The 16,204-nt window shown below is 38.1% G+C and overlaps 3 protein-coding genes across 3 annotated transcripts; 1 reads left to right on the top strand and 2 right to left on the bottom strand.

Moving 5' to 3' along the window:
* Positions 1-5: 5 nt before the first annotated feature.
* On the bottom strand, positions 6-2,923 carry LOC133410593 (glucose-6-phosphatase 2-like). Its single transcript, XM_061691969.1, is given in 5 exon segments — positions 6-517; positions 1,785-1,963; positions 2,201-2,264; positions 2,497-2,606; positions 2,675-2,923. Coding segments are annotated over 5 exon segments (1,083 nt in total). The 5' UTR covers positions 2,893-2,923.
* A 1,108-nt stretch (positions 2,924-4,031) lies between these two features.
* Positions 4,032-8,564, top strand: spc25 (SPC25 component of NDC80 kinetochore complex). Its single transcript, XM_061691831.1, has 7 exons — positions 4,032-4,111; positions 4,414-4,575; positions 4,656-4,721; positions 5,396-5,536; positions 5,633-5,737; positions 5,871-5,969; positions 7,573-8,564. Exons 1-7 carry the CDS (start codon positions 4,096-4,098, stop codon positions 7,689-7,691), a joined length of 708 nt encoding a protein of 235 aa, XP_061547815.1. The 5' UTR covers positions 4,032-4,095; the 3' UTR covers positions 7,692-8,564.
* On the bottom strand, positions 7,587-15,632 carry nostrin (nitric oxide synthase trafficking). Its single transcript, XM_061691829.1, is given in 17 exon segments — positions 7,587-8,323; positions 8,400-8,492; positions 8,564-8,795; positions 10,889-11,014; positions 11,102-11,190; positions 11,275-11,383; positions 12,484-12,609; positions 12,699-12,797; positions 13,218-13,343; positions 13,422-13,520; positions 13,987-14,049; positions 14,850-14,931; positions 15,010-15,072; positions 15,202-15,239; positions 15,241-15,286; positions 15,361-15,446; positions 15,569-15,632. Coding segments are annotated over 17 exon segments (1,641 nt in total). The 5' UTR covers positions 15,596-15,632; the 3' UTR covers positions 7,587-8,186.
* Between the last annotated feature and the right edge of the window lie 572 nt (positions 15,633-16,204).

Below are 16,204 nucleotides of genomic sequence, written 5' to 3'. Positions count from 1 at the left end.
TCCTTCTAAACAAGTTTCCTGTCCTCATCTCCCATCATCAGGCAAACACAGTAAGGAATCAACGCAACCACAACAAGAGGCATTGAGGCGCTCTTACAAAAAGACAGCATGTAAAAAAGCACCTCAGTGTGAGAGGGTATTTTCACTACGTCATACACTTGAAGGGTCGTGAGGGTGGCGGCCACGCACATGAGCTTAAATCGGATTTTGTGGCCGTTCTTGCCCTTACAACTCTGAATGAACATCTCAGAGTTGACAGCCAGGCCCAGGCCGAACAAAGCTCCCAGGTTTCTCACCAGCCCGGCGAAAGGAGTGGTGTCGAGGTGGATCCACTCTGGATTGGCGCACCACCTCTTGGCTTTGGTGACTGACCACAGTGGGTCCACGCCTGCCAGAGAGAGCAGCAGGTAGAAGCCAAGAGCAGCGGAGAAGAGGAAAACATTGGTCTGAATGTACGTTTTCAAGCTTGCGTTGGAGACGGAGGGGATGTGTTGGAATGCCTTTGCGACGAACATACCTGCAAATTGCCCAAAAGATAGAAATACATACATTATAAACTGTGTATACACTACTGACCAAAAGTTAGGGATATTAGGCTTTCAGGTGAAATTTCAGGATCAACCTAAAATGTATTATAACCTTTAAAGTGAACTTAAAGACCATGTAAACTGCATTAAATTGTCTAAATACACTGTGCATGTTTGAAGATAATTGCTGAAAATGTGCAAAGACTGAGACCAATGTAGTAATCAGGTGCGGAGATATAGGACTCGATTTTCGTAGACTGCATCTGCGGCGAGGTAAAAATGCTAGTGGATCCTGATTTTTGTGCAAGCGCAAGGCGTGCGTTTGCCAATTTGGTGGCAGCAAGTCGATCTAAACTGCCTGCTCAGACTGTCTAAATCCTGGTACAATAGGTAGAGACTGTCTGTTGCGCCACATTTAAATGGAATTAGAGGAGCCTCTTGGATTGGCGGCAACTGAAGTCAGCCATAAACACTCGCACAGTGGCGTAGCCACCCACTCTCAGATCCACCGGCCTGCGCTGAGCGACGATTTTGAAGCCGCAAGTTATATACTTGCCATTTTTTTTTAGTCAATCATATTTGACAGGGTTGTTAATAACACTCTTGTCTGTGGTGTGCCAAATTTGAAGACGTATTTATTTTTACTTTACAGGGATTTTAATCTGACCTTCTCTGAACTTTAAAATGTCTCCGTAAAATGTGTTCTCTAACAAGGAGCTGAACAGCAAAATTCACAACAGTTTTCATTTTGTTTTTAATACCCAAGGACGTCCACTTCTATGCCTTTCTGTGTCTCCTCCAGTCTCTCTGTTGCAACCTGCTGATGACTTTATGACACTCACTAGCTCTCTCTCTCTTTGAGAACGTCCTGTTTGAAACCTTGCTATGGTGAGGTACTGTTGAGCAACTGTTAAGTGTTGCTTTGGTTTAATGATGTCAAAATGTAAACTGCATGATGAAGACGACTGTTTGAATACAAATTCCAATTAAACCAGCTGATTTGTTTCACCCATTTATTGATCAAACTTTGCTGCTCAAGTTGTGCAAAGTGTACTGAAACATTGAACAGTTGGACATGTGCATTGAAAAGTTTAGAGCGGGTCAAATTAGGTTCACCTGTAAAGGTTATAGTGCATTTGAGGTTCATCCTGAGGTTTCACCAGAAAGTCCAATATTCCTAACTTGTTTTCGTAGTGTACATCACAAAACAATCAATTAAAAATAAACATGTTTAAAAATTTCTGTGACAAAACTCACCAGCTAGAAGACCGAGGATGACCTGATGAGGGAAATGCGTGGCAATAAAAACTCTGGAGATGCAAACACTTATCTGAATGATCCAAAAAGCAGTCCACAGGCATGACCTCAGAAGCCAAAACCTGGAAGTACAGAATGAAAGAGTTGAAAACGTGCATTTGAATTACACAGTGTGGTTGGGGTTCCATAGGATCCGCTTGCTTCGGTTTCCTTCCCAGGTCTTCCTGCTTCCTCCCACAGTCCAAAAACAATGCCCATTATGTTGGGTTCGTTGCCCAATTGCATTTAGGTGTATGCTTAGCCTTCTGTCAGCTAAGGGTAGGTTAAGAGCAGGATAAAGGTTAAAGAAAATGTATGGATTGACGCACCTCTTCGAAGTATTGCCTGTGGTGAAAGTGGCAGGCCCAGTTGAGTTGAGAGCAGACGTGATCATGACATACCAAACGCATGATGAGCCCATGGCATGACCGGATGGGCAACCTGCAACAAAGAGAGGTTGGCATCTGGAAGTGATAGTATTTTCAGTCACCTGACACTTCATTACATAGTTCTCAGCAAATTAATGTAACAAAGATTTTGAATGATAGCTGCCATAAGGTATTTTAACATACTGCATTATACTGAGATGTTTTTCGAGAAGTTTACCCCTTTTTTAACCTTAGTTATTTGAATTTGATTAGAATGTACCTAATGGTTTGGTGAGTATACTTACCTGGCCCTGTTTCACACGTTATGTGAAATTGTTCCAAATGGGGGAAAGAACCGTTTTGGAAAAGGTGACTTTCATGCACCCACCAATAAGGTCGTTGCCCAAAGAGAATCCTAAAATAACAAGTTCCTGATTAAAATAATAATAATATGAATAGATACCACTGAGACTGTTGGCTTACCATTTGAAAATGAGATTGAACCAGTCACCAAAAACAGCCGCCCATATCATCTTGGTGCCAACACTGTGACTGAGGTGGAACCACAGGGGGAAATAAACCGAGAAAATATTTCGAGGGTCGCCCACGGTTGAAATGAGGCCGAGGAAGTCATGGTATTCGCCGTAGTTATTCTGCAGATGCTGAATAACCAGCACCTCATTACTGTGGACAAAATCCATCTAAGGTTGACTCTCAGTGGCCAGGACTGGACGACCGATTTCTCCAGCACCAGTGAAGGCAACATAACGACGACACCACATCTCAGATAGTTTTATATCTCAAGCTAGAGTCATGATAATAAATCATTCTGTGGTGCCATGGCAACAACTGCAAGCTGTTCAGTTTGCACACAGGAAATCTTGTGTTCCAGAGTCATTAGCACGCAGCACTTTAACATGTTACAAAACTGTTAATGCCCTAACTGTCAGCCATTAGCTATGTTACACTTCATTGCTTTTACAATTGTTAAATATTAGCCACTGTAAACACGAAAACCGAGAGCTACCAAAGTAACCTCCTGGACCAGCCTCATTTATTTTGTGTTTTTCCTTGCAAACCTTTACTGACAAATAAACATGGATGCGATTAAACATCAAAATGTGCATATATTTGATATTTATGTTTTTCTTTTCTTTTTCTTTTAAATTAGTCATCCATTCATCTGCTTTCCTGATAGGGTGTGGGTCATGATGAAAGATGAAGCCGTTGCCTATCCCAGCTGACTGTGGGAGAGGACTGGTCGCAGGGCACTTCTAGACAAACAATCATTCAAACTTTTTGTATTCCTTATTTTGTATTCTCACGCTTGCGTACACCCTTCGTTGTGAATAAAGATTATCTACATTGTTCAAGAGTTAGTTGTCTGCTTTAGGGTCCACCTTACAGCGGAAGCCTATCATTACATAATGAATACATAAAGAAATATAGCAAAATAAAAGAAATGAATCATTTCTATACTTTATTGATGAAGTGATCAACATATGCAATTTGGAAGTGTAAAAATATGAGTGTGAGGAGAAAATTAAAGAGTATGATGAATACAAGGGAAATTTAATCTCAGAAGAATTTTGAGAAAACAATCAAAAGATAAAATCACTCGAAATTAATTTGTATTTTTCGAAGACAACAGAATTAAATAAAATCATTTGAAAATCTAAACCCTTTTTAGTTGGTCTGATTTGTATTTTATTTTGCTTTATTTTTTTAAACAATGCAAACGTAGGCAAAAGCAGTGATCGTTCTGATCAATAGGTGGCGGTATAAACCACTGTTTCAGTTTGCAATCCGCCGTTCAATTCAAAGAAGAAGGTCCCGCCCACAAAACAAACCGCGACATTTTGAAAATAACGAACAGAGGGGTACGTTCGAGTTGAACTGTTGTAATGCACATTATATCACGTAAGTCTCACACGTACGTTTCGAACACTCGCTTGTAAGTTAGTAAACGTGATGAAGGGACATATTCTGAAACCGAAGTTGTGCTATTGCGCACTGGTAAAGCTAACGGCGAAGAGTTGCCTTGTTCCACTAGCTTCCGCTTTAGCATTAGCCGATGAGCTAATGCCAATGATGCAGACTTGTGTGTTTAATGCACCTAAGTCTATTCCCTTTACATATTTGATTGCTTAAGTCCTGGCTCCCTATGCGTGTAGTTGTTTATTATGAGTCCACCACGACTAACGTACTTCTTCTACCCACAGACGTCGAAAATATGACATCAATCGCGGATATCAACATAACTGTCATTTTTGAAAAGCAAAGGACGGAGAAGCACAACCGAGTGCTGAAAGCGTTTGCTGAACACAACGATATTATCGCTGAACTGAGCCACTGCCACAAACAGTTTGTCAAATTGTCTCGAGGTATGATGGTTGTGTTCATGGCTTTGTGCTTGTTGAACTGATATGCTCAGTGATGACCGTTTTCCACTTATTTTACATAGATGGAGGTTTAAAGAACTGTGCGGATGACGAGATACTGTTTGAGACTGCTGAACGGTTTAAAAAAGGTGAGAGATTATGTCTTGATTCATACCCAATATGCTTGCACAATATGCTTTGTTCCATGAAATTGTATGAATTTATTCCCAATAGTCAAAATAGTCATTTTGTAGCATTTCTCTACTTTATTATTAAAATGTCTTGCACATACAGGGTTAATGTAAAAAGTAGTTGTTTCTTTAACCAATCAGATGTCAAATTTATACTAACAGTGCTGGAGTGCTGGTCCTCGAAGCTGTAAGCATTCTACCCATCCTGATTGGTTATTCAAAGAAAAATTGTAACAGCCAACTTCAGTCTGTAGTGGTCTGCACACATTTTATAACTGGCATCTCCAGTTAGTGTAATGTATTTTATTTAAATGTTTTTATGTTGTTAGAAAAATATTTTTAACTGCTCCAGACGTACCTGGCACAGTTGTGTGCTGTTATACAGTATTGTGTTTTTCTATAGTATTGATGCTTTCGAATTGCGACGCGACAGTGGCTGTAGTAAAAGGTGGTGGTTAAGTCCCCATAAACATTGTCGAAACCAAGCATTTCATATTGATAGATTATTTTAGTTTCCATATAGATAGATTGTGCATGTGTATCTAAGGTAGAGTACTATTCGTACGGTGACTGAAATTGTGCCACATTCTTTCCTGCATTGTATTCCAATCAATGTTTGTCATGATTCACAGATTTGCAGCACATGAATGCATTTTCGCAGGAGAAAAGGCGCACTATTGCAGAAATTAAATCCAATCCTGCTCAGAAGGAAAAGCAGACTATTCTCCAGGAGATTGAGGATCTTAAAGAAGAACAATCTGTGAGAAGAGAGTGTAAGTTTCACTTAGGCATCATCAGCCTAGATTATTATTATTTTTTTTTTTTTAAATAACTGGCGCGTCTGCCTGTTTTATTTGTTCCTTCTTCAGTAATTGAGTCCCAATATAAAGCAAACAAGGACCGACTGAAGAACCTGAAAAAAGCCAGATTAATCTTTCAGGATTATTTGGGGTTGGAAATACGAAAAATTAATGGCAAGACATATTTATTATTAATATTTCACTGATATTTCACTTTGTGTTACGTTTCTGTTTAAAATTTCACCAACCTGTTTTGTCTTTTTTTTTTTTTACTCTGGGTTACTGGGTTTGTTAAACTTTTGTGAAGATGAAAAGTTGCAGTTTGTGTTCCGCTGTATCGACCGACCTGATCTGAACCGTCCATACGTCATCACAATGGGACTCAAGAACGATAGATCATATCAAAGTAAGTAGGCGTACACCAATAGCACTTTTTCCCCCCCAGATAGACTACAGGTACTTAAGAGTATATTTGTGGACTCGCCAATACAAAGGACTGATACTTGATACTGCTGTTATGTCTTGCAATTGGGAGGAAATGTTTTATTTTAATATAATGCTCAAAAACACTAACTTTTCTTAAACATGGCATGTTTCACTCTAGTACAAAACTTTTTTGAGTACCAACTTGTCATTACTGACATTTTAACATCCAACTGCCTGTTATTTAATGGTCCCGTATTTTGGTTATTTAGACCTCCATAGAGCAACTCTAACATGGACTTGATATCAATTTCATTAAAAAAAAAACCTTGGTTTTGTCATACGAGTGTCCAGAAAAGCCCCCCCTTTCTCTGATTGGTTGCCTCTGTGGAGAAGACCCACTTGTGAGAGCCCGTGTTTATGATGCCAGCGCTGGCTCGGAGTGGAAAAGAGAGCCGGAGATCTTCGCCAATGACGTAGATAAACTCAAGAAATTCGAATGACCTGATTTCAGGCCTCTCGGGAGAAAATGGCAGCTGCACTAAACTGCAAGCCAGCATTAATTAAATGACAAAGCAGGTAAAAAAAGAATAATGTAGAAACAAACAAAATACGAAGCTAACACAGATGGAGTTACCTGAAACAGTTTCATCTGCACAACACACAAACGACTAAAATAGTTCAACACTGGAAAATGTCGCTTTTAAAGTTGACAGATCAGTCTAGGCTAGTAACAATTAAGGAGTTATGAGCACATTATATGGTAAAAACAAAACCCAAACAGAATATGAGCATCTTTCACCTAGGCCTGAGCGATATGGCCCCCCCCCCCCAAAAAAAAAACACAATGTATTTTTTCATAGCATCCGATCTCGATTATTATATATTGTTTTAAAGCGTCTGTACTAAGTAAACTGGTTTGTTGTGTTACCCGTTTATGAGGGCACTGACCGCAGTGCACATTGCACATCTTAATTTGCTCCACTTAGCTTAGAAGATACTGCCACATAACCGACGTTGAGTGACTTGTCCAAATAGCCTCATCTTTGGCGGGTAACGCCAAGTCATGGCTGACAGCTATTTGGCTGCCCTCAGCTACGCGTTTGGCTACACATTTGCTCATTATTTGATTCTTACAATTACTTTGTTTACTTCAACAAATTGCAAAAGAAAACAGATAAGGAGGTCGACTGATTGGCTTTTGTAATGCACATTTGCACCGTGTTTGATTGAGGAAGTATGCGCACAGCTAATCACAGTGATCGACCTGAAATTTACCTTGATCATTTAATCGCCCAGCTCTACCATCAACTATTCCAAACCATAGAAATTTTGGGTTAGGTGTATTGAGTTACACGCCTCATCACGTAACAAATTCAACTATTATCTCAAGGCACCACGATACATTTTTATTATGCTTTCGTCCACTTTAATATTTCAACGCGTGATCAATATGGTGTTAATTGTGACAAGCATTTTGAGTTAATGTCCCAAAAAACAACAAAATCTAGTCTTTGTGACACCACCAGTCAACTCTCAATACCTGTAGGTTCTGTGAAATTGACTGAAATCTTCCCATTCTACAGTTGTGTCCAGCCAGCCTGCACTCAAGTGTCTGCCCGACTTGGAGAAATGGCTCCAGGAGACCAACAATTTACCAGTTTTCCTGAAAAATGTCAGGTTGCAGTTTATTGCCCAAGCTTGATAAAACATGATTTTAAAAAAAGACAATAAAGATTAGCAGCAAACTCTCATGTATGTTGTAAAATAGAACTTGTAAGCAAAAGAATAGACATAGACTCAGGACTTGCATATGTGGATTTTAAAAATGCTTCTGGGTTGGTAAATATATAGATCTTATTCTCACTATGTATTTTACCAGTCAGATGTTTAGATACCCCTTGTCATTCAATAGTATGAGGAAGTGACCAAAACCTGTGACTTGTACTGTACATACTACTTTTGTATAAAAATGTATATAAACATGTCATAACTCATTTGATCCTCAAAACCCTTTTTTAAATATGCATATAAGATTGCACAGTTTAACAAATGGCATAAATGTACATGTACAACTGACTGACTTATTAACCAATTCAAGACATTGCCACTACAAAGAATTATTTTTATATATATATATATATATATATATATACAAATTGTACGCGTTGTTGGCTCCATTTGGAAGCTGCAGTTGTAGTCAGACTTCAGGTGATATCATATTGCTTAGCGCAGGCAGCTCCTCAACATAGGTGGCTGGAAAATGACCTGTCTGGCCATGAAGTGCACCAAACCACCAGCCATTCTTATCCTTTGTGTAAATGTCTAGTAGATCCCCTATGAAACATGATGTTATTTTTCATATCTCCATTCTGCTTTTTGAAGTGTTAGGCGAATTTAAATTCTATCGTACCTTCTTTTAGCATTAATTCATCACTGCGTTGAGGAGTGAAGCTGTATAAGGCCTTGCATTGCCCCACGGTGCAAACATCTGGTGTTCTTTGAACTGTTCATTTGGTATATGTTAGTGTTTAGTTCCAAATAAATATCTGATGTATCTAAATGTCTAATTTGTACCGTGTTCTTTAGCCTCTTGCACGTGTTTTGGCGTTTGAACAGCGTCCTCTGATTCCTGTAACTGTGCTGTACCGGAGATCTGACCACTGGACGCAGGCTCTGCAGTGGGACTTTTTGTCATCTGAACGGGTCCTTTGTAGATGATGGACGCTCTCAGAGAGTGTCTGCTTCTGAATGGACTCTTGCTGAGTTTCACCGGGCGAGTCAGCTGCACCACACTGTGCTCGCAGTCCTGACGGGATGATTAGCAATGCAGCATCAATAGTGAAAACCCCCCTGCCAAAGTGAAAATCCCAGAATAATCCCCCCCACAACAAGAAATGTATACGGTACTGCAATTTGCATATTGATGCCACAATATGTTGGGAAAATACTATTGTCTAAATGAAGTTCCTCAACTAACTTCAACAGTTCCTTAGCACCAAGATGCCACCAGATGGCGCCTAAGGAATACTGTTATGACTTAAAAAATAAACATGGCTTTGAGCTGAGCACAAAAGTGAATTGGGAGCGAATGAATTGGCAATGGAGAATTCAGTAAAAAAAAAAAATTGTATACAACATAAGTTTAATAAGGGTTATAGATTCCTTAGATAAATGTGTCCTAACAATTATTTGCTTCATATAATGAAGTCACGTTAATGCGGATATTAATAGAGAAGTCATAGTGAATATCTGAAATAAATTCAGCATTCATGTTTTTGTTGTTCAGCTCAACTCCCTGCCTGCGGATGAGATGGCATTTGCAAGGCTGTTTCCTGTGGAGCTGAAAGGGAGACTTACTCTATGCAGTGGAGCATTAGCATTTAGAGTGAAGTAAAGAAAGTTTTCGTGATTGAATGTTCATTCCTAGTTTCTCAATGTACAGCGAACTGGCTCAAATTTGGGAATTGGAGTGAAATCACTAAAATTCCTAAAATGGTAAAATGTCGAGACCTCACTTGCGTTAAAATTGTCTGCATTAAAACACTACATGATGCTAGATGGTCTGTTGTTTTCTAAAAGATGGTCATATGAAATATCATTTGTGGAAGACCACTAATTTCCACAAGAACACAATACAACAGTATCACAGAAGCTATACATTATATTGCTAGCATGAAAGATGTCCAGGTTGGTCCAGCAAAAACTGGACAAAATAATTAGCAATAAATAATGTATCATTTTACAAAGTGCATACCTACATATGGGGGCGTGCCAATAAAACAAATATAATAAACCAATTACTTGGCCTTAGCTTGAATTTGGACCAATTAAAATGATAAGGTTGTGACACACCACATAAATGTGATATTCCTGCATGCATAGTCATTTGTGTTTAGAACAAAAGGCATTTTACAGAAACAGTCCTATTTTAGTATTTTTTAGAGAATATAGTCAAACTAATTAAAAAAAAAATCTTTTGACTTTCTCTCCCATGTGAGCAATCCATCCCTTGGTCACATCTTGGCCGAATTACTGTAATGCACTTTGCTTTGGAGTCAGCCAGTCCTCCTTCACATGTCTCCAGTTGGTTAAAAAATGCTGCTGCCACTTAACTGGAACACACAAGAGGGAGCACAACTTCTATTCTGGCCTCCCTCCACTGCCTGCCTGTGCTGTGCATTTTTAAGAACCTGCCTTCAAACCCATTTTTATTCCTGTGCTTTCAACACACCATAAGACTGCACTTGTTTGAATGTCATTTGTTTTTATTGTTTTTTTACTTTGTTTTTAAATTAGGTTCAATTTTCTTACATTTTATATTTAATTTGTATTGTATGTATACAGTATGTTGTTTTTAAAGTGTTCTACGAATAAAACTGAGTTGAGGTAAATTTTAATATCATATTAAGACTATCTTGGAAACATAAAATGTTATTGTCGTAGGAAAAATAACACTGTTCTCGCAGGATAACAAATTTTCATCGCAACAAAAGACATCTCTGTCCATGTAAAGACTTATTTTCTTTTTAAAAAAAAAATCCCGACTTCATTCCCATAACATTAAAACCCTTTTTTCTTGACAAAATAGGAATTTGTTATTGTAAAATTGTAACTTTTTGTCCTCTTGAAAATAGACAAGTTCAATTCCAATGGCATCTTGGGGCACGCACACACATGGTAGTTATGTTAAATTAGATTTAAGATTATGAGGGGATTATTGGCAAAATTCTCTACACATACTGTATCTGTGTTAATTGTATTAGTCTGTTTCCAGTAATATGCGGCCAAGGCCAATGCTGAATAAAGAAAAGATCATATTCAGAGATGTTCTTGTTCAATTTTCTACCTTATGTCCCTGAGATATTTGGAGTAATTTATTTGTTGACAATGCACACATACCTTATCTTTCCACTTAACAATGAAGTCCCTAAATCGGTGGGAGGACCTGGGTTTCCCCTCTATTTCACACAACGATACAGAGAGTTTATAGTGCGTGGCCTCCAGGAGATCCAGCTTCAGAGTATTCTGCATGCGACATACAGTATGACACCACTTTCACTGAGCTTTTCACTTATCATCCACAAAGTCCAAAACGCATGACACGGCACACACCTCATCAAGATGCTGCTCGGTCTCCTCCAGGTTCCTGTGGTTTGAAAAGGAAGGGTTTTCAGAGTAGGTTTTCATCAACTTTTCAATCCCTGTGACGAGAGAATGTAGACATTTTCAATTGAATTATGGCCTTCGGTCACTCTAATACAAATGACATAATTAGTGAAGGTTGCCTTCGCAGTCTTTCTTTGCTTTTAAGATTCCTTCCTCCAAGCGATCGAGTTTAACTTTAATGGCTTCTCTTCTTCGCTCTCTGCACATCAGTGATTTGCTGTCTTCCTCCTGATGCATGTGACACAAGCGAGACCCAAATTAATCAAACTACAACATGTTATGCACATTGGACTGAGGGCTCAATTGAAAACTCAGGCCAAAACATTAGGTATACAGGCATAATACAAAATATCCAATACATATAAGAGATCCATCAGAAATTTTGAAATGATCACAGACTATATTTTTGAGTACAGTTCTAGAGTCATCACCATGATATGACTTTAAGACCCCCCCCCCCCCCCCAAAAAAAAGCTAAAAAATTCCATTGAACTTCATTTTCGTTGTATTAAGTAGATGTTATGCTGAACAATGAAAGGGTGGACATTTGTGGTTAATGTTAGCATTTAATGAGCACTTGGCAACATGATTCAATTAGGAAGCTGACTGTGTACTGATTAACAAATATATTTCAAATTTATGAAAGGTTTTTCAACCAATTGATAGTTTACTATGACAGAGTGGACACGTTAAGCTTGACAACATCCATCTAAATTTCCGAGACATGAATGTAAATATTTATGTTTATTCTGCAATTATCCACCGTTTCAGACAAAATGCTGTGTGTCACTGGAAGCATCAGTGTTTTTTTTATTTATTTATTGGTGGGTTGTTTTTTTTTTTACAGTTATCCCACAATGACACGGTGGGCAGCTTTTTTAAGGTACACATGAAAAATTGTCAATGTGATGAAAATAGTAGAATATATATGATCAAGAAGACTGAGTTTATCAAATAAAAATAACACCAAAATCTCCTACCTCCAATCAATCAAAAAAAAAAGGATACAACATTACACACATTAAATTAATACTTCTCTTTCTTCTCTTCTCTTCTCTTTCATTTGTGTATAGTTCCTGTTATTTTAATTGTCTGTTTTCATCTCTTTGAAGCACTTTGGGTTGCATTTTTTATATATGAAAAAGTGCTAAACAAATAAAATTTGATTGATCGATTGAGACTGCAACCTTTACATTAATTACGCGTTATCATTTACCTTCAAAGAACATGCCAGTAAAGCAGAATTATTGTAGGTTGTATACATTCCAGCTAGATGACAACACATCTTGTAATTCTAAAATAAACTTCAAAAATAATAGTAGACTTACAAAATAATCTGTCATCAAAAATTCAGCTTTGTTTTCTGCTGTTGTGATGTTGTTCTCCTCCACCAGTGTTTGTATGTCTTTATCCATGTCCACCCTTTGGACAAGCAGTTCTATCTGCTTTTGGCCCTGCAACGGTCACATTTCGAATGATTATATAATCAATAATCTTATGACAATAATTATTAACAACAGTAGTGCATATTATTACATATTACATGTTTGAGGGTCTGCCCAAAACTGGACATGTGAAGGTTGTACCGGGTCAGAATGTTGCAAAGAACTTCAATCCGTTGTTTCTCTAGTTCCTGGATGACCTGCAAAAGCAGGAAGAAAGCAGCAAAGTGACGCTTATAATTTCATTTTCATGATTCTGTGAAGTGCATACAATTACTGTGCACGTCATTAGGTACACCTGTACAATGTAAGGAGAGCCAACACGAGGTGTGTCAAATTTGACTGACGGACTGATTGACATTGTCGGAGGTATTCATTTAAGAATGTTTGTTAGTTTGTGTGTACTTTTATTCAGTGGTGTAGAATCACGCTGCATTATAGAGAGCTGTGTCTTATATTTTGCCCCTCTTTCATGGCGTTAAATTGATAAATGATCAAAGAGAATACAGAATATGATGAGTTAGTCACTCTTGGGTGTTATTGGTGTGTGTGTGTGTGTGTGTGTTTTTTTTTTTTAAAGATATGTCCTCTAAAATGAAATGAAAATCATGTTTGGGCACCTGGTAGCAGTTTTTAAGGGTATTTTCCCACTTGAGTCTCATTTGTTGGCCCTCCGTGTTGATATTAAAGTATTCCTCATCCACTCGTGTCTGTACCTCTGCTGACTTGGTCAACTGGTTTAGCATCTGCAAACAAGAACAGCGAGTCAAATCGTTCCATTGTGGGCCACAACAATGGTAAATAGCATTTCAATAATAGCTTACTTTTTGTTTTTCTTTCTTTGTGGATATGTGCTTATTACGCTCGAGAAAGTTGAATAAAGTCTCGTGCTCCCGTGTTAATCCAGCCAGTTTCTTCTTTGTCTTTTTCAGAAAACAGTAAACACGGGCAATTACAAAAATACATCATGATGTAACCAGTGTATATAATGGAAGTCTTTAGTTGTTTTTTAATTCATTACACCTATCAAGGTGTGTTGCATGACTTGAGGTTTTAATGTAATGAGGCCTTTTAAAATCAGCATGAAATGTATTTATCTTATTCAAACAAACAAACGTACCCTTTTCACTTTGAGGGACTAGCAGACCTACAATGTGAACTGACTGGAGACCAAACGCTTTATTAGGTAAACCTGCACAGTCAGTGGTCCATGTTGATTTAACAGTAATGATTCATTGCCACGAGTACGACAAGTGCAGCACCATTTCTTCCTCTTGTCAAAATTAACATCAAGCTGCCCTTATGATCCCACTTTTAATTCAGCGACAAAAATAGACTAAATGAGTGTGCTGTGGCTCTTATCCTTGTATCTATTTGAATAGACTTGACCTTGATTTGCTCTGTCCAGTTTGCCATTACAAGTTTTCCCGTTCTCTCTATGGCATTGTCGAGCTGTAAAAAGCAGAGAGAATGTTCATCAAGAGTCATATTGGACAGAAATGTTTTTTTCTTTTTTGTATATAGTGGTAACTTGAGATACGAGTGACCGGATTTTGGAATTTTCTGAGATACGAACTGTCATTTGCCTGAGGTTTTTTGCGTTGACTACAAAAAATTGTAGATACGAGCGCTGTATGGTGTATGGTTTACCGTCAAAATCAACAAAAGGAGAATTTCACATGTATTTAAAACAACCACAAAACATTGCCTTCTGCTAGCTTAATGCTCACACAGAACGTAAAACGCCATGAACGCGCTAATAAATAGCACTGAAATTTGCGGTTATATCCCTTTGAGCAACGAAAATATAAAAAATACTCAGATTCTCTATCTTTGACGATTAAGAACGACTAATGTTACTGTGGTTTGCTGAAGAGTACAGTATGTCTGTGCTATTCTGGCTCCTGGTGGCCTAGGCACACACACCATAAGGAGCAGCACAATGTTCATTAAATTGAATCAAAAAATGTGGCCAATTTAATTTCAACATTTGATTTGATTGTCTCATTACTGTGTGTTTTTATGAAACAAAATGTTAGAGAGTGCAATTTTTCTTATAAAAAAAACAAAACATTTTTGTTGATTTTTTTGGGAGAAGGCTGAAGCGGCTTAAACGGCTTAACGACATAGACAAAAGGAAATCTTTTTTTTGATACGAGCGTTTTGCGTTACGACTGTGGTCACAGGAAAAAAATCTTATCTCAAGACACAACTGTACAGTATATAGAGAAAACAACACGAAGAACACACACAGGCCTCTTTCTCTTGATATGCTCGTCTAAGACTTGACGTAATTCCAGAATGGCCTCCTGCTGAAATGCATTTCCCAATGATCTGAAAAAAAAAAAATCAGTGAAGAGCTTCTTTTTGTGTGTTAAGATGCACGTTTAAATGGTTTAAAATAAAGACTACCTGTGCGCATCAGCCCGAGAGTACATCTCATCTGATACCTGACACCAGGCACTGTAGACAGAGCTGAAAGCATGTAAAGGTTACAGCTTGTGTTTTGATCCCGTCTGCTGGGAATCTATCATGTAATGTCACACTGTACCATTCTTTCTGGAAGAATTAGATTTCAAACTACACAGAAAGGCGTTCCCTTACTTGTTGGTCATGCCTTTGGAAGCCCTCATGAGCTTTTCCAGCCAATTTTTGGAGCCCCTTTGCATACGTGTGTTCTAGCTCGGCCCTAAAACGGGAGTCATAAAGTCAAACGCTCCTGAAGTCATTCACTTCGAAAGTGTACAACGGCATTTACTCTACCTTTGATGCAAAACGCTCATAAGTTCTTTGCAAAAATACTCGCCGTCTTTTGAAACACGTTTAACATTTTGGTACAGTTGGTTATACTGGAAAAACAGCACACACAAGCGTGTTTAAATTGACATCTGCATGTTCATAAAAAAGACATAGAACACGACACAACAGGACAGATCATTTTGAAAATTAAGCGTTCGACACAGATACTCACAGAGCAGCTGCTGATATAGTCCTTCATCTTAAAGACTGAAGCCGTTTGTTGACTTTGGACCTGGAACTTTGACCACCTCCTCTCACAGTAACTCATGCGGAAATCACCTGAGTTATTGTCAATGGACTTTTCAAAAGAAAATTCCTGCTAAGCCACAGTTATTACAGTAAGATACAATGCCATGAAAAAGTATTGACCCCCTTCTCAAATTCTTCTTTTTTTTTTTTTTTTTGCAGTTTCCCCACTTAAATGTTTAAGATAATCAAACAAATGTAAATAACAGGCAACGATAACCCAAGAAAACATAAAATGCAGTTTTTAAATGGTGATTTTATTTATTAGGGAGGAAAAAAAACTATTAAAAGCTACCTGGGCCTACATGGAAAAAGTAATGCCCCCCTAAACCTTATAACTGGTTCGGCCACCCAAAAGCAACAAATAAAATCAAGCGTTTTCTGTAACAGGCAAAGACTCTTTCATATCTCTGTGGAGATCCTTGCAGAATTGTTTTAATTTGGCAACAGTGGAAGGTTTTCGAGCATGAACTGCCTTTTAAAAGTCATGCTACAGCATTTCTAGTGGATTCAAGTCCAGACTTTGACTACCTGGCCACTCCTAAACACCCCTTATTTATTT

Source organism: Phycodurus eques, chromosome 12, assembly GCF_024500275.1.
Source record: "Phycodurus eques isolate BA_2022a chromosome 12, UOR_Pequ_1.1, whole genome shotgun sequence".
Taxonomy (NCBI): Eukaryota; Metazoa; Chordata; class Actinopteri; order Syngnathiformes; family Syngnathidae; genus Phycodurus; species Phycodurus eques.
Note: the sequence above shows the minus strand (reverse complement) of the source record. Positions and strands in the feature narration are given on the sequence as shown.

Bases quoted from the DNA above. Each gene is read 5' to 3' on its own strand.
- spc25 (XM_061691831.1), top strand. The intron at 4,722-5,395 runs GTGAGAGATTAT...CATGATTCACAG, and splicing joins TGCTGAACGGTTTAAAAAAG to ATTTGCAGCACATGAATGCA. The intron at 5,738-5,870 runs GCAAGACATATT...ACTTTTGTGAAG, and splicing joins GGAAATACGAAAAATTAATG to ATGAAAAGTTGCAGTTTGTG.